Consider the following 23,028-nt stretch of genomic DNA (forward strand, 5'->3'; position numbering starts at 1 on the left):
AACGTTCTGAGGTGAGTTACGGCGTGTTGCAAGTTTTGTGAGGTGCTTTCGTGATATTTAATGGATCGGATTACATTTTTTATTTTTCTCCGATATCCGATCCAGTAATTTAGGTCAGTATCGGACCGATACCGATACGTAATATCGGATCGGTCCATCTCTAGTTTAGTCCAGTTTACTTTTCCTCGTTTAGTCGACCAAGTGTCAGGAACAAGGGTGATGTACAGAGCTGCAGAACAAAACAGAGGGACAAAGCTGATGAGGCATACCATGAAGACATGGGAAAGAGTTGAAGCCAGGTTAAGAAGAGAGGTGTCAATCAGTGCGTGGCAGTATGGTTTCATGCACCGAGTGGAAGAGCACTACAGATGTGACGCTTCACCGAGTCTTTATGGATCAGAGAAAGCAGATGATACAGTGCCAAGAGAGGAGCTGTGGTTCTGCATGAAGAAATCAAGAGTGGCAGAGAAGTATGTGAGGGTGGTGCAGGATGGGCGTAAGGATGGTGAGATTACATCAGGGATCTGCTCTGAGCCCACTCTGGTGTGCAGTGCTAATGGGCAGAGTGACAGGTGAGGCCAGAGAAGCACCTGTTTGCAGACGACACTCATCTGTAGTGAGAGTAGAAATCCAATATCCTATGAGGTGGAGGAATGCTCTGGAGAGAAGAGATGAAAATCAATAGAAGCATAAGTATAAATACGAGTCGGGCAGGTGGGACAGTGCAGACGCAAGGAGTAGAGACAGTGATGGTAGAAGAGCTTCAGTAGCTGGGACCATCGAAAGAAGTGAACAGTGCACATGAGGGGTGAAGAAAAGAGTGCAGGCAGAGTGGAGGTGAGTGCAGGGGTGAAGCGTCAAAGTAGGATAGCAGCAAGAGGGAAGCAGACGGTTATAAGATGGTAATGAGACTTGCTATATGCATGGCTGGGTGTTGTTTGTGGCTGAGCTGCAGAGCAGGGATGGAGCAGTGGGTTCCGGCTGTGGTGAAGGAGAGGCTGACGCCACAACAGCCAATTATGCCTCCCCTACTGAAGTAGGACAGGGAACCTGGAGGACAGACAGCTGAGCAGAGCACAAAGCAGAGGGCTGACTCAAGTGAGTGCTAGGAAGTGACTTCACAAGTCACTTCCTTCTTCAATGCCCTGTACCAACACAGAGCGGAGCAGCTACCTGAACGCTGCTCCAACAGAGGTCGATTATCTTGTTAATAATTTCACCTCCTCACTACGTACGACTCTGGATACTGTAGCTCCTGTGAAAACTAAGGTCTCTAATCAGAAGTACCTGACTCTGTGGTATAATTCTCAAACACGTAGCCTAAAGCAGATGACTCGTAATCTGGAGAGGAAATGGCGTGTCACAAATCTAGAGGATCATCATTTAGCCTGGAGAAATAGTTTGCTGCTTTATAAGAAAGCCCTCCACAAAGCCAGAACATCTTACTATTCATCACTGATTGAAGGAAATAAGAACAACCCCAGGTTTCTCTTCAGCTCTGTAGCCAGGCTGACAAACAGTCAGAGCTCTGTTGAGCCAACCATCCCTTTAACCTTAACTAGTAATGACTTCATGAACTTCTTCACTAATAACATTTTTATCATTAGAGGAAAAATTACCAGTAATCATCTCACAGATGTAATATTATCTACAGCTACTCTTAGTACCATTGATGTTAAGTTAGACTCTTTTTCTCCAATTGATCTTTCTGAGTTAACTTCAATAATTACTTCCTCCAAACCATCAACGTGTCTTTTAGACCCCATTCCTACAAAACTGCTCAAAGAAGTCCTGCCATTAATTAATGCTTCAATCTTAAATATGATCAACCTATCTCTAATGATCAGCTATGTACCACAGGCCTTCAAGCTGGCTGTAGTTAAACCTTTACTCAAAAAGCATCTCTAGACCCAGCAGTTTTAGCTAATTATAGGCCAATCTCCAACCTTCCTTTCATATCAAACATCCTTGAAAGAGTAGTTGTCAAACAGCTAACAGATCATCTGCAGAGGTTTATTTGAAGAGTTTCAGTCAGGTTTCAGAGCTCATCACAGCACAGAAACAGCTTTAGTGAAGGTTACAAATGATCTTCTTATGGCCTCTGACAGTGGACTCATCTCTGTGCTTGTCCTGCTAGACCTCAGTGCAGCGTTCGATACTGTCGACCATAATATCCTATTAGAGCGATTAGAACATGCTGTAGGTATTACAGGTACTGCACTGCAGTGGTTTGTATCATATCTATCTAATAGACTCCAGTTTGTGCATGTAAATGGAGAGTCCTCTTCACACACTGAGGTTAATTATGGAGTTCCACAGGGTTCAGTGCTAGGACCAATTCTGTTTACATTATACATGCTTCCCTTAGGCAGCATCATTAGAAGACATAGCATACATTTACACTGCTGTTCTGTCATTGCCTGTTCGTAGCTAGTACTAGCAAAATAAATGCAGTTATTTTGTTTATAGCGGTAATCAGTTCAAGTATTAGTATAACACTAAGTCTATTTTTATGTTTGTGAAGTAGGGGCTGGCGATATATCGAACTTACTCGATGTATCGCTAGTTTTTCCATGGCTGAAATCGCTTTATCATAAGCTGTTTGCAAAATGCGGTAATTTCACAAACATGCTGTAAAACTATTGTCGCTAAAAGGCAGCAGCGCCACAAATGTCTTCCACCAGCTGAAAAGTCATTACCTGCAAAATGAATGTTTACAACTCTGCATGTGACCGTCTCTCTACGCACCAAAGAACAAGTTAAATAAACTACCTGTGACGGTTAGTCGTTTTATAGTCGCTATCCAGACTTGTGTCTGTAATCTGAGGTCATCACATTTTTTTATTTTCTCATTTTTATATGTTATAAATAAAACAGAGCACCCTTTTTAGTGTTGACCACAGACTTACTGTCACAGTCATTTGTGGAAAACCTCTGTGTGGGTAAAATCAAACGTTTCAATTCATTCAGACTTTTTGTTTTCATGTCTATTTGAATAAGTAAACCAGCGCAGTGTTCGGCACTACATGGTTAAAAATAACATTTAAGGTTATTTACACATATCGTGATATCAGATAAAAATATCGTGATATCAGGTAAAATATCGTGATATCAGATAAAAATATCGTGATATCAGGTAAAATATCGTGATATCAGATAAAAATATCGTGATATCAGGTAAAATATCGTGATATCAGATTTTCCTCATATCTCATGGCCCTCTCAGACAAAACTGTTTTTATTATAGTGGAAGTGTGATGTGAGGCATTCAGTTTAGCCGCAGGGTCATGCAGCGGTCATCATGCTACGCTCTATACACTTGACTTCATGCGTGTAAAACAAATATATAAATGTAAAACAATACTAATTAACTTGGGGAAATAAAAGAGGCTCAAATCTCTAATAAACAGATAACAAATAAATACATGGCATCGTCTCATTGTCAAAGAAGACAGGCAGAGGAGACAAGATGATGTTGATGTCTGGGAAGGAAAGCGGACATTTCTATGTCTTCTCTGATCTCACTGACGATTCTCCACCACAGCGATGCACTTTGACTGCTTTACACTCTTTAGCGTTAGGAGGCGGCTAATCGCTTCGAGTCAGGAGATGCTAGAGCGAGATTTCCCTTCCAGGCCTGCAGTTAGCCGTTTGATCTGTCTCTGAAACAAAAGTTTGGCTTTCTTAAAAACGTATCACTGTCCTAACGCTGCCCATGAACAGCTGCTCTGTTGCTGAGGATCAATCATTTGGGAAACTGAAGCGATGCCTCCTCTGGCCTCCTCTCTTCCACTCCTTCAAGCTTTTTATGCCACTACTCCACATCTTTGCTCTCCTGTGCTTCATCGCATTTTGCTGGTCATCTCTGCACTTTGCTCCCCCCCACCTGTCATCTGACCTCCGTGTGTGGCTCACAGCTGATCGCTGGACAGCTGGTTTCCACTGATAATGTTTTATGGTCCAACTCCTCATACCTGGAAACCAGTACTGTTTGGATGTGGTGCTCTGTGCACACACTAAGTGATGTGAATTGCACTTTTAGAAAAAAGGGGGAGTTTTTAAAGCAAAGCTTTTTATACTAATGTTAAAACAACGGTTCCCCAGCATTAATCAATAATCCATCCTCACCATCTTTGACTTTTCCTCTCAGTGTCAAGCTCTGCTGCAAACAGACAGACCCAGCTCTCAAAAGTCTCCATGATTCTGTTCATCTGGACATGAATCAACTTTTGATTGTGTTCATGGTCCAGATGAACAGAATCAGCTTCCTGGGATTTCCACACCTGGACTCTGGTCACACATTAATGACCACATCCTCTAAATATGGACATTTGTGACAGTTGGTTCAGGGGGTTGGAAAGCTCATCTGTAACCGGAAGGTTGCCGGTTGGATCCCCCAGCTCTCTCTGTCCTGGTCGTTGTGTCCTTGGGCAAGACACTTCACCTACCGCCTACTGGTGATGGCCAGAGGGGCCGATGGCGCGATATGTCAGCCTGGCTTCTGTCAGTCTGCCCCAGGGCAGCTGTGGCTACAACTGTGGTTTGCCTGCAGTGTGTGAATGTGAGAGTGAATGAATAGTGGAATTTGGGTGCCTAGAAAAGCGCTTTATAAATGCAATCCATTACTGACATGTCCAATTTTGGATGAACAGAATGCAACTGAAAAGCACCATCAAACACAGTCGCAGCTCAAGCTCAGCTCTCATTACTTCAGTCACTTTGGAGCTTTATCCAAGTTTCCAATGCACAGCAGGTTCAAATAGTTTCTCCGTCCTACAAAGTCCTGAAAATAATCAGAGTGAAGCTAATTCAATAACCAGCCAAACACAAACTTACAGAATTTAGAAATGATTATTTTTAAATAGGGTCAGAAAAGCTACGGTTTACTGATTGTTTATGTTTACACAGCTTGAGACATGCTGGCAAATGCAACATGAAGGTCGTGTTAGGGAATAAAGACTGATTATCTATCCAGCTGCACAGCAGCAGAGCTGGATAACCGATGGATCACAGTTTGCTAACTGTACTGTACAGTTAGCAGCCTTGAATTATCCCAGTGTTCTGGGACGACGTTTAATCCTCTCAGGGTGATGTCCAAACTGAGGCACCAAAATATTCATCCCAGGTTTCCCTTTAAATCTGTAGTTAGAGCCATAAAATAATTGTAACCAAACATGGAATATTCTCAGTGAGACGCAGTGAGAGAGATGATCCAGAAACGACTCAAACCAGCTGCTGGAGAACGGTGCAGCAGGGACAGGTGAGACTTCATCTGCAGTTTTTCATATAAAACAGCGCTGTGTGCGTGGACCAGGGCTCAACACGTCCTGCACCAGATGTTATCTGGAGTTTGAATGGCACATGAAAAAAGCCCGTCTAAAATACACACTAAACCATTTTATGAAGAGGCCTCAGAGTCATACCTGAGCTCAGATTTGTGATTATAGACATTTGAAGAGAAACCAGCAGATGCGCCTGTAGCCGACACACCGCAGATGCTCCAGAGACTAAAATCCAGAGTCAGCGCAGTCTTTAAATGCTTTTATTTTTAGTCTCTGGTGAGCTCGGGCCCCTGGAGCTCTCACTACAGAGCTGCAGTGACAGAGACGTGGACACAGGAACTCTCCAAATGTTCACGCAGGAGTTCTGGACCCTAAGATGGGTGCTGCCAAAGCCTGTGGCGGATTTCTCATGTTCTGTATGACATAGCAGGGAAATGTGTTCACGTCAGACATGAGCTGCAGTGTTGTTTGTTCCAAACTTTGACACAAAGCTATCCTGCTGTGTGCTTCAGGCTGCTGTCGTGGTCCAGCAGGGAGGCCTGTGACCTGCAGAATCAAGGCTAGGCTACGTGGTCGGTGCAGACACCGCTGAGGACACAGCCTGGTGCTTTCTGCGTGTGGAGGAGTTGCGGAGATGCTAGTCATCTTGTGTCACATTAATAAAAGTAGCATGTGTGGCTAAATCACACCTCAAACACCACAAGCACGACTCGGGCTAGCCTCCAGGTCCACCATCAGCAGCCTTCTGAGCGCAGGCCTCGCAGCACCGCTCGCCGTCAAACTTTGTCCGCACCACAATTCCGCACGACACAGCACGAAGCGCTAAACTGCGTCTTTGTGCTTTGAACAGCGGTGTGTGCGCGCGCGCGTGTGTGCGCGTGCTGTTGTCGCAGCAGGCTGCAGATGCTGTGAGGCTGGAGAGAGAGGCGAGCAGGCCCGACACAAACACAGCTCCGCAGCCGGAGCTTCCCCCGCCACGGAGCCCGGCCCGCGAGCCGGGTGAGCCGGGGCCGCTCGCATTTCCAGCCCTGCGCCGCAGCCCACCGCCCGGGCTCCAGCCGCCGTTTCCCGAACCTTTCCATCCAATTACCTCCGCTCGGAGCCCGTGTCCCCTGCCCAGCTTCGACCCGCTGCCGTGGGGCTTACCTCCTCATCCTGCGGACCTCCCGGGATCCCCGACGAGCAGGACGAGTCCAGTCCGGCGCCCAGCTCGTCCAGGCCCCGCTCCCTGCCCGGCTCCAGCTCCGTAGTGTCTCCGTTAAAGACGGGCGGTGGGGACTCGGCGCTGCTCAACGCCGCCATTTTAAACTGCGAGAAAGTGAGTGGAAAATAATCGAGGAAAACGCAACCCGGTGCTGAGGACAGGAGGGGGAGACAGAGGCACGGGCCAGAGCTCCGGACCTCTTTCGATTGAGTAAAACCGGAAAAAGCAGCCGTTTGAAACGACCACGGAGAGCTTCTTACAGCCTTCCTGCGTCCACCTGCCGCTGGGAGCTTCAGGTGCCCGGGACGCTGAACACGCAGGAGTGCTGCAAGGTAGCAACCCTGGATGACCTGAAGCGTGCCGAGTGCCAGGATTCAGCCCCTCAGTACTCAGCGTGGTAGGAAACGCGGGCTTAGCATGAGCGAACCGTGGCTGATTATGAGTGTGCGCTCAGCCAAAGTGAAACAAGTCCGCACAAAGATGGCAATGCAGTGAGACCCGAACATTAACAACATTGAATTAAAACTTTTAGTCACATCAAGTCCACTTATTTAGCAGCCTTCTTATAGATCACAAGTGGGGAACTCCAAGTGTCCAGGGCCGGTGTCCTGCAGGTTCTAGATACCTGAATCAAATGATTAGTTCATAACCAGACCTCTGGAGAACTTCAAGACATTTAAATCAGCTGTGTTGGATCAAGGACACATCTAAGACCTGCAGGACACGGGCCCTGGAGGCCTGGAGTTCCCCACCCCTGGTTTAGTAACTACCTGCAATAGCAAACCTTTTTCTTAATGTCACGGAAGTCAGAATGCAGTAAATGGACGGGCTGCTACTTAAAGAACACCTTAATACTCAATGTGAGCACTCGAAGCACTTTCTCCTACAATGAGACGCCTCATTCACCCAGTCGCACACACTCATAGTGCTTTTATCTGTGCCCAAGTACTGTCCGACCGACACACACACACACACACACACACACACACACACACACACACACACACACACACACACTGCATCCATCGGAGTGTCTCAGGGTTCAGTATGTTGCCCAATGATACTTCAACTCTTGGACAGTAGGAGCTGGCAATCATCCCGATTGGTCGATGACTCCACCAGCCACAAATTGTTTAATGCCCACATGTGCTCACGTCCGCAGGTCGACCCAGAAAAACAGACTGTGGATAGCAGCATATGCTGAGCGTTTCCTACATGGAGGGATTTTATCTCCCTCTTCTTGATTTTTCCTCTTTAAAGGCAATAAAACAAAGTTTTGCACCACTCTGCAGATTTATCACATTGACTTTATTGTGAAAAATAAGGGTGTCTACTTCTATACATTTGAGCCGTTCCATCCACAGTCAAGCTGTCAGCAGCTAACGCTTCCTCCTGGGCTGTTCGACAGAAAGACATTATTATGTGGTAATAAGATATAAGCACAGCCCTCTTACTGCCACACACACGTTCAATGACATACACAATTTAACAGAAGTGGGATACGCCCGACTCAGAGCGTCCTGTCAGCACAGAAACACAGGACAGTCCCGACCAGTGGAACGCTCTCAGGACCAGCATCCCACCACGGTGCACAGCAGCCAGCGCAGCCTGCAGAGAAACCGAAGAACGAGTCCTGTGCAGCCTCGGGGAGCAGACGTGCCGCAGTTCACTTCTTCTTGCCTGCTCTCTTCCCCTCTCCTTTTTTTGGCGTCCCTTTTCCTCTCAGTTTCCTCAGACGACGCATCTCCTCCTTGAAGTCTTCATGCTCATCTCTAAAACAAATTAAGGATTTGATTAGACACAGTTTTTACTTCTGCCATACTTACATGCACTTCATCTTATGGGTTTCACTGTTTTTCACATGAGATCTCTTCAGAAAGTTATCAAACCATCACTCAGGACTTTCTGGTGAAGCAGATGAAAGCCACTTTGAATAAGTGTACAGGACATCTCTGCAGACTTTACCTGCACGGGTATGTAACATAACAGCTACCCGAGTATATCTGTGACCCATTTGAACTTTTTGTTTCCCACTGGGAGTGATCACTAAAGGCAGTAAGGGTGTGGAGGCAGCAGAGGGCTGTGAGCTAAACCTGGTGGAGGAGTGGTGCAGCTAATTTGCTCCCTCCAGGCTGCTTACTGGTCGTCTGTCACATTCAGTGGACTGGTGGACATTAAATGGACACACAATCATACAGTGAAGCAGGTTTATCTAACATTCACACTCTGATGGACGGATCGGGGGCAACCGGGGTTCAGTGGGACACTTTGACACATGGACATGAGGAGCTGGGGATCGTTTCCTCGACCTCCCAACTGGTAAATGACCCACTCTCCCATCACTGAGCCACAACCAGTCACTTAAACACAATGATGTTCTTCATTCTTCTCCACACATCTTGTGCTGTTAGCTAGTAGTCCTTGTATTTCTTCAGCTTCGCCTTCAGCTCATGCTGGACCCTCCTCAGTGGGAGCCTGACCTGGAAGCTTTAAGCCAGGGATGGGATCTAGATATCACACCTGAATCAAATGATGAGTTCATTACCAGGCCTCTGGAGACCTTCAAGACATGCTGAGGAGGTCATTTAGCCGTTTAAATCAGCTGACACATCTAAAACCTGCAGGACGCCCGGAGTTGGACACCCCTGATCTGAGCAGTTAAACATGTCTTTAAGGGAAGTAATGAGCCAAAGCTTCTTGTTCACAGAGCAACATACAGCCCTGAGATGGTAAGATGGTGTAGTTACACACAAATGTGATATACTCTGTCATACAGCTTATTAATGTCCTCTCAATGTGGTTTACAAAGTTTATTCCAGCACGTGGACCCCTGCAGTGCCTCAGCAGCTTCAAATAGCCAGCCTAATAACTCCAGTGACACTGTACGCTTTAGCAGCATTACCACACAGCATGTCTCGTTCTCTGTTCTAGTGCACACTCAACTTATTGTTGTCTAGTGAGGCGTGGTTAAAATCCCCACTGGTAACCATGAGACATTTTCCATAATAGGATAAATGATGACACCTCCACATCACATGATCTTTGAATGCACACAAAGAAACAAAACCCCTGATGAATAATACAGCAAATCATTTGGATACAATCAGTTCAATATCTGGGCCACAGAAACATTTCATCACAAAACAGAATAAATAACAAAAAAAAATGCATATCTAGTAACAAGGTAATTAGTAATTAAGAATAATTAAGTGATTAAAAACTAGTGGGAAGTGTGGGAGTGGCAGGATGTTGTCAGGCTGCACAGCTCCATGGTAGGAAAGCCTGCTCCAGTGAGCAGTGGGTCAGCACGAGGCCACGCCGACGCTGAGAAACAAGAACTGTCGTCGAGTTACAGTCCAGACGTGAACCACACTTTACATTATTAACATTTATGGATAGAATCGAAGATGCCGTCCAATATGCCAAAATCAAAGAAAGCAAAAACCCCTCTTCTTCAGACTTACCCATGATGACCTTTAAAATATTGCATTCAGCGTCTTATACTTTGTAAATGAGTCATTTCAGTTTTTAACAAAAAGGCAAAGCAGTCAGAGTACTTTCTGAAGCAACTGCAGTTCACATTTCCCCCATTTATAAGTCACTTCAAATTCTTTCTGAAGTAATAAATAGTTGCTGATAAATTTCAGAGGCACCGACAGAGGCAGAGGGCGGAGCTTGGATCTCTCTCGGATTCCGGCCTTCATTTCCTGGTTATCTTTTTTGGTTTTGGAAACAATGTAACTGCTCCTGCACTGACATACTTATTGTATGTTACAGTGTTTCATGCTGAATTTCAATTATTTATAAAATGTATTTCAAACAAAACATTTTAGCGTGCATATTCATATTTGTTTGTTGTTTAATCAGGATGATCCTCAGTAATCAGTTCATTATCACAGCTACACTGTAATGTAATTACATTTTTAAAGGGAGAAAATGACAACAGTGGGATTTGTTTTACATTTTTTTGTAAATCCCACAAAAAATGAAAATAAATGAACTTTCAAACTCTTAAAACTGTGTTTCGGCAGCACAACTGTGTAAAAATAAATGAAGCCATGTTTGCTTTTACAAAGATAAATACTGTCATCGTATCACAGGTGTATTCTACTGTACCTGAACAGACCCATGAACCTGAGCTTCTGGGTCACAGCGTAGTAAATCTTGTGGTGTGGGTACCAGTCATACACCTCCTTCCTCTTGGCCGTAGGGGGCTCCTGGAATAGCTGGACCACCTTCATAGATTTCGGGTCAGTTGGATGCACAACTTCTCCAAAGATCTGTGAGCTCAGTCTGGCCATCCGCAATGCATAGCTGGACAGGCCTGCCATCACTAATGAGCACAAGAAACAGAGTTTGACATGTGACGAGTTTGGACACGCCTTCTCATTTAATGTTTTTCTTTATTTTACTACTTTCTACATGGTAGATACAAACTGAAGACATCAAATAAGTCAAACAGGATATATGGAGTTACGTAGCAAAGAAAAATGTGAAAAATAACTCTGAACACGTCATATCACAATGTACAGTTTTTGGGTTTCTTTGTGGTACAACTTATCTGTTTAATCAGCATGAAAGTTACATGAACGTAGCATGTGTAAAAGTATTCTACGTAAGTTTTTCTATGATTTTAAAAGAGCTGGTGATTCATCTTCATGGTAAGAAAGGACTGAAAATTTTGGGCTTTTATTTGGAGGAACAATGAGATGCTCGTGCTTGTCAGGGAACACTGGACCAGCTCTGCGTCCACTCAAAACATTCAAGGGCGTCTGGGTGTTTGCCCAACTAGCCTGTGTGTGTTTTGTGGATTTGGAGCAAGCATTTGACCGTGTCCCTCGGCTTCCAGAGTAGATCGAGCCTGTTGTTGCAGGGTCCAGTTCCCGTGAAAGTTTAGTCTGCGCTGCAAGCAAAAAGTCAGACTCATCTTCAGTGGGTTTTGGACTCTGCTGTTCTGCTCATAATATTTATGGACAGAAGTTCTAGTTTGCACTCAAGGGGTAATGTGAGAGTCTAGTTCATTACCAGGCGTCTGGAGAAGTTGAAGGCATGTTGAGGATAGAGCAGGGCGATATGGCCAAAAATATTTATCACGATATATATTTGAAAATTTGCAATAACGATATAACTGATGATATAATTGATGCGAGACAAAATACAACTCCACAACATTACTAGTGCAAAAAGACAACCTTCCATTTATTTTCACTTAAACAAGAAGCTGGTTTTTATGTACATTAAAGCTTTATAAAAATGTAACAGTGCAAATGCAAATTCCTTGCTGAAAGTTTAACCAAAAGGCATTTCCAGCAGAAATGGGCTGACATATCCTGAGCATAACCATGTATAATATCCACTGAAGTTAAAAAGAGGTGCTACCTGAAGGAGATTAGGAATCTGGAGAACTGGTGCCAGAGGAACAACCTCCTTCTAAACGTCAGTAAGACAAAGGAGCTGATAGTGGACTTCAGCACTAAGCAGGAGAGGAACTACCAGACCCCCGTCATCAACGAGTGCCCAGTGGAGAGAGTGGACAGCTTCAAATACCTCGGAGTTCACATCACGCAGGACCTGTCATGGTCCTGTCACATCAACACCGTGGTGAAAAAGGCCCGACAGCGTCTCTACCACCTCAGACGCTTGAGAGACTTCCAACTGCCCTCCAAGGTGCTCAGGAACTGTTACTCGTGCACCATAGAGAGCATCCTGGCGGGAAACATCTTAACCTGGTTCGGGAACAGCACCATGCAGGACAGACGAGCTCTACAGAGGGTTGTGCGGTCAGCTGAGCGCACCATCCGCTCCGAGCTCCCTGACCTGCACTCAATCTACAGCAGGCGGTGCTGGACCAAGGCCAGGAAGATCGTGAAGGACCTCAGCCATCCCAACAACAGACTGTTCTCTCTGCTGAGGTCAGGAAAGCGATTCCGCTCCCTGAAGACCAACACAGAGAGACTGAGGAGGAGCTTCTTCCCGCAGGCGATACGGTCTCTCAATCACACCACCACACAGTCCTGACCCACACATACAGTTCTTACACACACACTGGACTTTCTGGACTTTGTTTTTGCACAACACTGGTCACTATATTCTTCATTTCCAGTTAATACTTGTACAGCTGCTGTTATTGTGTATATATTTATTTATATTTAGATTTCTTCATACATTCTTATATAGTTCTATATTGTGTATTGTGTATTTTGTTGTACAGTTATTTCATTTTTAACCTTAATTTATATTCTATTCCTTCCTAGTTAAATTTACCCTTTTTAATTTTTCATATTTATTTCCTATCTTATTCATAGCCTTTTCCTTTTTTGTTTTCTTTAGGTCACGAGCAGTTGTCCAAGCATTTCACTACATATCGTACTGTGTATGACTGTGTACGTGACAAATAAAATTTGAATTTGAATTAAACTGCAGTGTGCAGTACGTATTTTTCGGACCATAAGGTGCACGGGATTATAAGGCACATTAAGCGAAACAAAGCAGTCAGATAAATCAAACTTTATTAAACTCATTCTTCTTGCTTCCTCCACTTCTGTACCATTGATTCATTAATGCTGTATTCTATCACAGCTGCTCTATTCCCATGTTGTTGCAGTATATTAATGACTAACCTCGTATTGTGGATGGATTATCTCAGTTGTTCTTCTGACTGAAGTTTGGTCCGTTTACAGCATCCTGCCATGCGATTGCATTTGTCTCTAACCATCAGGAACCTTCACGTTAACTTTTATAAGTGGAAAAGTGTTAGCGTTCATCCTCCAGCTTCACTGTTTATATTATGCTAACATAGCTGTGTCGCTAACGATCACGTAGCACATCATTAATACCAGCTAGCCCAACTTCAGTAACCCTACAAACGTCACTGCTGTTTAGTTTCCTGTCTTCATTTATGTTGGAAGTGATAGCAGAGCTGTACGTTTGAATTTTTTTCAGAAATCTCTCAGTCAGAACATGCTATATCATGCTTAGGTAACTAGCGAAACTAGCGAGCTAACTTCCGCTAGCTTCCTGCTAACTTCTAACTCCTTTAAATGTAATAACTTTTGTTTTCATGGATGCCTGGAAGTTAAACTTCATAGTTTCACCTGGTAAAGCAGCGATGCTGATCGTTTTATTAAAGATGAAAGAATTTAGACAGTTTTTAACTCTCAGTGATGCTGCAGTGTTGTTTGACCTGAAGGATATGGAGTTTAGGACCCAGATTACTCCCAGATTTAATAGCATCTTAGTCCGACAATCCGGTTAGGGTTAGGTAACCCTAACCCTAACCAGTTAGGGTTAGGTAACCCTAACCCTAACCCTATGGCATTACTGAGAGTTGAAAAACTGTCTAAAGTCTTTCATCTTTAATAAAATGATCAGCGTTCTGCTCTACCAGGTGTAACAATTGAGTTTAACATCCAGGCATCCATGAAAACGGAATTTATGACATTTAACGGAGTTAGAAGTTAGCATGGAGTTAGCTCACTAGCTTCTATCTAAATACAATATAGCATGTCCTGACTGCGGGGTTTTGGAAACAAATTAAAACGTACAGCTCTGCTATCACTTCCAGCATAAATGAAGACAGAAAACTAAACAGCAGTGATGTTTGTAGGGTTACTGAAGTTGGGCTAGCTGCTATATAATGATGTGCTACGTGACCGCTAGCGACACAGCTATGTTAGCATAATATAAACAAGCTAACTTTTTTTCCACTCGATAAAAGTTAATGTGAGTGTTCTCGGTGGTCAGGAACAAATGTAATCGCATGGCAGGATGCTGTAAAAGGACCAAACTTCAGCCAGGAGAACAACTGAGATAATCCATCCACAATACGAGGTTAGTCATTCATATACTGCTGCATGGGCTGGGCTGTAGTTACATCATAAGGTTTTAAAAACTGAGCTTAAATAAATGATTAGCGGTAATAAAAGCCGAGGGAGGTCAACAGTGATCACTGACTGTTTTAGGAGCTTTTTGAGATCAAATAGAAGAAAATACAAAACATTAAACATGTTAACAACACAAAAGCCATATTAAACGCAGACTACTTTAGGCCCGGAAGTAGGATTCGTCACGTCATCACTGAACAACCGGATAACGACGGCCGCTTGCATGTTCTGCAAAAAAATGTGCTTTGTCGTGTATCTGACGGACAAACACCAAACCAGTTCCACATCACTGAAGTTGCATCATTTTTACAAACCAATTCTGGTTCATCTGTTTCACTCAACAATCGGCCATGTGCGTATGAAAACAAAGGCACTGCGCATGCGCGTTTTACTCATATTCTATCGCGATATTTCATTTTCCTATCGTTGCCTAACATTATACCGGTATTACCGTGAACGGTATAATATGGCCCAGCCCTAGTTGAGGAGGTCGTTTAGCCATTTAAATCAGCTGTGTTGGATCAAGGACACGTCTAAAACCTGCAGGACACCGGCCTTAGAGGCCTAGAGTTCCCCCACCCCTGCTCTACACGATGGTTTGGCTTCGCCTTAGAGACAGGGTGAAAAGCTTGGTTATTCAGGAGGAGCTTGGAGTAGAGCTGTTACTCCACCACACTGAAAGGAGTCAGTTGAGGTGGTTCGAGTATCTGACTAGGATGCCTCCCTGACACCTCCTAGGTAAGGTGTTCTGGGTAGGTTTCACTGGAAGTAGATCTCAGGGCAGACCCAGGATACACAGAAGAGTAGATTTCTCAGATTTTTTGGAAATACCTTGGTGTCCCCCCAGGATAGCTAGAGAAGGTGGCTGAAGAGATGGAGCTCTGGGCGTCTCTAATATGTACTTATTGAGACATATAGCTGCATATGACTGGAATGCATACAGCAAGAACTGGTTTATTTTCCTCGCACTAATACACAATACGTAAAGGAAACAATAAAAAGCACAGTGAACATTCCTCCAAAAACATTTAACATACCATGTGCCGTAGTATAGCTAGCCTTCTCCCTGATGCTAATGTAATAACTAGCTATGCCAGCCTGACATTCAAGGGTTAATAAAGATCAGCAGGTTTTGGCCTGAACTGGAAAATGCAGCGTTAGCATCTAAATGATCTGAGACAATTGAGTCGGTCGTGTTGATTATTGCTGTAAATTATGAGAAAGTACAATTTTTCCTCTCTCTGCTAAAGGAGCTAATAAAGGAAACATATGTTAGAGCTGTTTCTTATAGTTTATAAACTGTATAATATGCTGTATTATTTAATTTAGTCCAGCCTGTTCTGGTCTTGGAGAAACGGCATCATTTCCATAGAAATGAATAAAGAATTCTGATTGAAGCACCATTGCTTATCATTTCAAATATTTAACTGCAGGTCACGTCACTCACAGAGCACAGTGGAGTACACATACACTGGTTTGTCGGTAGCAGCTCCTGAAACGTAAGACTGCCACACATCTGTTCGACCAACACCAGTTGATCTAAGCGCCAGTTAATCTGGAACACCGGTAAACCCAGGAGTCCGGCGGCGTAGATTTACATAAACTCGCTAAATCCAGATTATAAACTATGTTAACTTATCAAAGTGCGTTCGTGGGTCCGTATAATTCAGTTAGCAAGGTTCGTTGTATTGCAGATTTAGAACTATTAGTAATTATATATTAGCACGTTTTTAGTTACTTTGGGTCAGCTGGGATAAATTATACCGGGAGGCCGCCGAAGTGAGTTAGACTGGATCACTGAACAGCAGGTAAATATGAGAAGTAGGGTTTCTGATGCTGCAGTCACAGGACGATCTGTTAACACTGTTCTGTGTTTGAACAGGAGGAAGCAGCTCGTGTCTGTGAGCTGCTGTGAGCAGACGAACAGCTTCATGACAGTGAAATTAATTCTTACCGCAGCTGCGCACGGCGTTGTTTCCCGAATCTATCTGTAGCCTCTGCTTCAGGTAACAGGTAACAGTGCACACGTTCAACTAACCGTAACCTTCACCGGAGACGGTGCATCACGCGTGACACATGCTCCGTGGAGCTGATTGGCTTGTTCCTCTTACTTCCTGTTTGTGCGACTCTGTGTGAATTACACATATCTATCGTTGGAACAATTAGTAGTTTTTATTACACATATGTGTACCCGTTAGCCGTCATTAAATTCTCGAAAACACCATCCTAGAAAACAGTATCCTAGTCGATATATTCTAATTTATCTACGCATACACCAATGCGTTTACGCAATCAAAGCGGAAGTCCGTCCCTGTTAATAGTTCCGTGGATGTGACAGGTATAGGCAAAGTTCCGCTTAAATGCAGCTGTTCGCTTATAAGTGCAGGAGGCGCTGATTTTTAATTTGGCTTGGTAATAATGAGACGGAATTGGTTTGAAATACACTGTTGGGTTTCACTCAGAATTTCCAATGTACCTGCCTTCACATCTAAGGATATTCTTTACTTTATGGACAATCTGGATTCTGAAATCTCAGATGTTGTCAATTTTGTAATAGTGCTATGTAAGTTTTTTATTCATTTATGTAAGTGGAAGAATGCCTCTCCTATGTTTACCGTCTTCTTGAATTACTTTTGTCAATATTTTAAGTCACTTAAGCTTATTTCAAATATGAACAAAAAAACTGCTGTACTATGCTGTAAAATCACAAAATACTTGCTATTCTAATTTTCCTGCCTGTGTCAAAAGGTCTATGTTCCTTATTACTTTATCCTAGAAACTTTTATTTTCTCACTGTAAAGTTATGATGACTTGCTTCACCATCTTTATAATGTAAATTGTTACAATTCTGGTCTGTTTCCTTGACTTGTTTTGTATATGAAAATTTCTTTCAATAAAAAAAAATAATAATAATGAGACGGAAGCATTTCAAAACAACATTTAGCCCACGTGTTCTGCAGCACATAATTCAATCAATTACTCTTTACTGACACACTTTACGTCCATCGTTAAAAAAACCAAACAACAAAAAACACAACATATAAACTTAATAAAAAAATAAAGTATTAGTAAAGCTGGTATAGCTGGTAAGGGCGCGCTAGCATCATATTAAATATCCTGTGGATTAAGAATGAGACTCAAGTTTATATTCATGTGCAGACAGATGAATGAATACTTCTGACAACATACTGTAGCAAACCTGTCGAACACTAAAGGTGCTTTCTAAAAGTCTCATTTTGCAGCACTTTTATCTATGCTTAACACTTTTTCTGACACACACACACACACACACACACACACACACACACACACACACACACACACACACACACACAGGCACAAATTGGGTTTAATTTGCGCCTGTATAAATAAAAAACTGTAAATTCATAATGATATTTTAATAACATTGTTTTGTGACATTTCATTAATACCTTTCTATTCAACATATCTTTGCTATTTACTTTCTTTCTGTCATTCCTTTTCACACAATCTCGAGTGTTTGCGTTCCTGACAGTTAAGTTCTTTGTATTTAGTTATTTGTATTTTCTCCAGCAGTAAAGCTGTTGTTAAGTTCAGTCCAGCTTGAGAGGTATTTGGGTCCTAACCTGCCTGGCGTTTAAGACGTTTAAGGTAGGTGCATGGGACCCATGGCTCAGTGCTCTATGGGACCACAGTGCACACGTGTGCTTGAACCTGCCAACAGAGTCGCTTTACTGTAGTCACATTCACTCAGCCAGTCCAGAGTGGAGCACAACCAGCAATAGTGCAGTGTATAGTAGTGTAAGAATGCATGAGACAGTGTCATCAGTAGCACACTTGGAAAAGATGCTTTTGCAAACGTTTGTCTAAGAGCCGTGCGTTACACAGAACCTTTTTTTATTTACTGTGGTTGAATATGAGTTATTGAATAAAAAGCTCATCTACAGTACCAGCATCATGGTTTTGATGTTAGACTGTAAAAGTCTTGGTGACCTGAAGTGTTTTCACGTCTGAAAATAGACTTAAATTAAAATGTACCAAGGTAAAGCAAGGCTTTCATGTCAGACAGCTCTGTCATAAAGCTACTCACCTGTCAAATAATATGTGCATCCAGCCTTTACATTACAGCCTTTACATTACTTGTGGCTGAAGAAAGCTGTGCTTGTTTCATCTCATGGCAAAGTGTATTTATCTCTCTCTGAAGGCATTTTTGTCTCATGTTAACAAAGACTGCAGATGAGCAAGCTGAGGGGCCAGCAGCTTGTTTCTGGTGGTTTGTGCATGCTCGTTGTGGATAAACTGCCACTCTGTGACTGAACTGATGGAAGGTATGGTGCCTACTGTTCTGAGATCAGTTAGACCAGCTACAGTTGATGGCAATATTATTAGCCCCCGTTATGAAATTAGACAGCACTCTTGATTTCAGTGTGAAAATGACCATTAACAACAAGTCTTTTTGTATAGTGTGTCTGCTTCCAAAATAAATATGTCCACTAAGTTTAATTACAATATTTTATTGATACACCAAACTGAAAAAAGGGCAAAAATGAAACATCCAAAATTATTAGCCCCATGGCCATTAATAGTCAATACTGTACCCTTTCTGAGCCACAACTGACAACAATCTCTTAGAGTAGGTCTTTACAAGGTTGGCACAGGTCTCCTGAGGGATTTTGGCCTATTCCTCCATTGCAAACTGTTCTAGCTGCTCCAAATTGAATGGTCCACTCCAGGATCTTGGTTTTGGTATCCTTGAGGAAATGTTGGACTAATTTTGATGCATGCTTTGGGTCATTGTCTTGCTGGAAGACCCAGCAATGACCTAAGCCTAGACTATGAGCAGATTTCTGCAAATTCTCCTTCAAAATGTCAACATAATTTCTTTTTTCATGATGTCATGCAACCAAACAAGGCTTCCTGTGCCCGAGGCGCCAAAACAGCCTCACAGCATGATGTTCCCAACTGTGCTCCAGGGCCCTATTTCAGGAAGCCGGTTTAGAAAACTCAGAGTGAAAAACGATACTCAGGGTTGAGTAACCCCAAACTGTCCAACTCGGAATATTCGGTTTCAGAAAGGCTGATAACAATTAGTTCAGTCAACGCGGAGTTGCTTTAACCCCAAATTAAGCGCGCACACGAGGATACATAAAGCCCTGATTAGTGGAGCACAGATTAAGCGAGTCACCATGGAGACGGAGGGAAAGAAGGCGCGGTCAATGTATTTCACAGCGCTTGAGGCCGAAATTCTGATGGCAGCATAGGCTGATAACATGCAAATTTTGCGGAAAAAAAGTAACACAGCCTCAGCTGCAAAAGAAAGAGAGCATGCACGGCAAAACATAGCCGACAGAGTCAATGCGTGAGTGTTAATTTAAACATTGATCTAGGGATTTCCACCCATTTAACACGTTATTTTATTTTATTTTATTTTATTTTTTATTTCATACATTTTATTTTGTGATGTGATGTGAGCGCAGGTGCAACCCAACAGGCCCCAAACGTTCCTGGCAGCAAGTAAAAATGAAATATAAAAATATAGTCCAAACAGGTAAGGTGTAATTGTATTATGAGCCATAGTGCTTGGTCTGTTTGTCCGATGTAAATCAATTGCAGTTAGAGGCTACATTAATTTCCCCTCTGTAAGCACTTATTGAAATTATCTGAGCACATTACAAGTACATATTTGCTTACTCTGTATGCTCAAATGTGACCCGTTATAGCCAACAGAAAAAAAGCGGAGGCCCGAAAAACAGGTGGGGGTCCTCCACCACCACTCACAGAGGCTGAGCAGTTGGCTTCCACATTTGTGATAATGTTGGCAGCATCACATATGATCTTCACAGTGCAGAGAACACAAATTAGCATCCATTACTATAATGAAATAATTTGTTAGTTTGAAATGCTACAGGGAACTATGTACCTGTACATTAATGCTGTGGAAAGACTTCCTGTTCACATAGTCTCCTTCATTTACTGAAGGAGCAATGATTGGAATGTGAGTGCCATCTATACAGCCAATCACGCCTGGGAACCGTGAAAATAAATGTAAAATTTAAGTAGTAGTTCAAATATCACCACATCATGAATTAAGTTTCGTTCATCCTGATACCTGCAATTTTGTGGCATCCCTCTTTGATAAATCTTGTGGGTCTATGACCGGGGAACACCACAGACGAGTACAGGAGACGTTTCAGTGCAACTGTAACATTCCTGACTGCCCGACAGACGGTAGCCTTGGAAACGTGCTCAGCGTCACCAATATTATACAGAAAGCTCCCGTTTGCAAAAAACCGAAGTGCAATACAAATAATATGCACAGAACTGAGAGGATGTCCGCGATGTGTCACATGAGCAATATTAGGCCTGAGGATGTTATTCAAATAAATTATAGATTGTGCTGAAAAACGGTAACGTTCGCACAGAAAATCATCAGGAAATGATAAAATGTCCAAACGCGCTCTAATCACTCTCTCCCGGCGGAGAGCTCTGCGGAGAATTTGGGCTTCAACATCTACTGGCTCTTCAAGGAAGGGGCACGCCATGTCTGACACTTCCTACAGTCAGGTTTCCGACAAAGGGGCGGAGACAGTCAGGGTTAGTTGAAGTAAACCTGCTAGGGGGCAGGTTAGCTTCACGGAGTGTGTCGTCATAGTAACTCGCTCAGAATTAATCTAAACTCGCTTTGTGAAACCGAAAACCCAGAGTTTCCGTTAACTCAGGATATACTTACTCAGAGTTTGCTCTAAACCGGCTTCCTGAAATAGGGCCCTGGGGTTGAAGGCCTGTGGCTTTCTTCGCCAAACATAAGCAACAACTGTGCTGAAACAGTTCCAGTTTAGTCTCATCAGATCAAAGCACAGACTACCAAAACTCATCTTTACCTTTCAAATGTTCATGGGCAAACCTCAGTCGGGCTACGATGTGCTGCTCTTTGAGTAAAGGGGATGTTCTGGGACGATGCTGCTAAAGTCAATGAAGAGCCGTCACAACTGTGTTCCTTGAAACATCAACTCCAGATGCAGATGTCCGGGGTTCCTTGCTGACATCTTTGACTATTTTCCTCTCCAGAGTTCTTGAAATCTTGTGCTTACGGCCACGGCCAGGTTTGTTTCTTACAGAATTCGTCTCCTTGTACTTGGCAATGATGCAACATACAGCATTTCTAGACACTGTGAATTGCTTGGAAATGGCAATGTAGCCTTGCCCTTTATAACGAGCCTCTACTATCTTTTTTCTGAGCTCCAGAATTATTTCCTTTGTCTTTGGCAATGGTCAGTAACAGTAACTCTCATGTGTTCAAGTCCCTGTTCCTTGGACCCTTTCTATGCTGATTGAATGTTGTTAGGAAGCCAGTTGACTGCACACCTGTGGTTTCAAAGCTGATTGGTGAATTGATCAAGGAGTTTTGAAAGCAAACATTCACATAGGGCTAATATTTTTGACCACCCCATTTTTTTATTATATTTGATATAAAGCAAGCCTAGAAATGCATTTTATAATATACCAAAAGCTACTAAATAGCGCTGGTGAATGTTTGATTATATCAAGTTTCATCAATGCTGCAAACATTGGGCAAAAGTTTAGCAAAATGATCCAAAATTCCTGGGGGGCCAATAATTTTGGCCTCAACTGTAGCATTAGCCAGTAAACGAGCTTCAGTAATTTAGCATCATAATAAATGGGATTCTCTTGCTAACAGCCTTGGGCAACAAGTGTGACGTCGAGAAGATGGAGTTTGAAAAAGTTTTAAATAATTCAGTTAGCATGAGCATTAGCATGATGGAGAGGGGGACGATGGCTCTGACCAAGTTGAACAGGATAGCAGAACGGTGAAGATGCTCATGTAGAGTGCATACAGGCAACACTAATGGTATGCACCCTACCACTTTATCATGGTAAAAAGGTGTAGTGAAGGAAGACAGTTTGAGGATTCTTATGTTAAACCACTGAGTACATGTGAAAGATGAGTAATGTTTACTCTGACAAACGTTGGATGAATTTCTTAAACTAAGTCGACACAGCAAAGCGAATTCGTTTGCTGAGTAAACATAAAGGCTGTGAAGTTCTTCCTTTATTTGTATTTTGTCAGTGTTTCTTTCTTTTTCGACTTAGCTCATTAGAATTACATTTTCATTTTGTTTTTTACCAACTGAAGATTTTAAATGTAGAGCCGTTCCAGCAGGGTTCTGTTAGGGTCTTGTTTAATATTGTTGGGCTCCCTGTGTGACTATTTTTCCTTGTTCTCTGTATTTCTAGTTTAGGTTGTGTTGTTTGTTATTAGGCCCCTTTTCATGTCCTGGTCTCGTCTCTGTGTCCTTCCCTGTGAAGTCTTCCTCTTCTCCAGGTGTAGTTGCCTGTTTCCCAGTCATGTTTCTATGTGTCTGTCTGCTTTCTCTCACCTCTCTTGGCCCTCTCCCTTTGTTCCCTGTATTTTAGTCAGTCTGCGCCTCAGTTTGTGTGTCCTGTTTTATTCTGCAGCCACTTGTCCCCGTCTCACCTCTTAGACTGTTGCCAGCCGTGTTCTCCAGGTGTTTCCTCTTTGTTCTGATTCCCTCTTGTATTTAGTGTCTGTTTCCCTCTTACTGTGTGTCCTGTCTAAGTGTCAGTTCTCTGTTTGAACCTGTCTGTTGGTATTTGCCAGTTCCAGTTTCCGAGCACAGTCCCGTCTGCTGTCTGAAAT

General features: G+C 43.0%; 2 protein-coding genes across 4 annotated transcripts in view; both read right to left on the reverse strand.

Annotated features, from left to right (window-relative positions):
• Nucleotides 1–6,831, reverse strand: part of braf (B-Raf proto-oncogene, serine/threonine kinase) — a 31,574-nt gene extending 24,743 nt beyond the window's left edge. Inside the window, exon 1 of one of the 3 annotated variants that reach the window (XM_086270105.1) lies at nt 6,429–6,831. In XM_086270105.1, coding sequence (XP_086126231.1) covers nt 6,429–6,584 — 156 coding nt within the window. In that variant the 5' untranslated portion in view covers nt 6,585–6,831. The remainder of the gene's footprint in view (nt 1–6,428) is intronic. The other 2 variants (XM_086270106.1, XM_086270108.1) reach the window with 2 other exon arrangements.
• Nucleotides 6,832–7,775: 944 nt separating this feature from the next.
• mrps33 (mitochondrial ribosomal protein S33) lies at nt 7,776–16,698 on the reverse strand. Its single transcript, XM_086270109.1, has 3 exons — nt 16,324–16,698; nt 10,603–10,819; nt 7,776–8,258 (listed from the first exon to the last, which is right to left on the reverse strand). The coding sequence occupies exons 2-3, from the start codon at nt 10,815–10,817 to the stop codon at nt 8,153–8,155; spliced, it is 321 nt and encodes a 106-aa protein (XP_086126235.1). The 5' UTR covers nt 10,818–10,819; nt 16,324–16,698; the 3' UTR covers nt 7,776–8,152.
• Nucleotides 16,699–23,028: the final 6,330 nt, after the last annotated feature.

Source organism: Aulonocara sp. 'chitande type north' Nkhata Bay, linkage group LG17, assembly GCF_057382095.1.
Source record: "Aulonocara sp. 'chitande type north' Nkhata Bay isolate Kocher_YH1m ecotype deep benthic linkage group LG17, A_spYH_male_GT1.1, whole genome shotgun sequence".
NCBI classification, from domain to species: domain Eukaryota; kingdom Metazoa; phylum Chordata; class Actinopteri; order Cichliformes; family Cichlidae; genus Aulonocara; species Aulonocara sp. 'chitande type north' Nkhata Bay.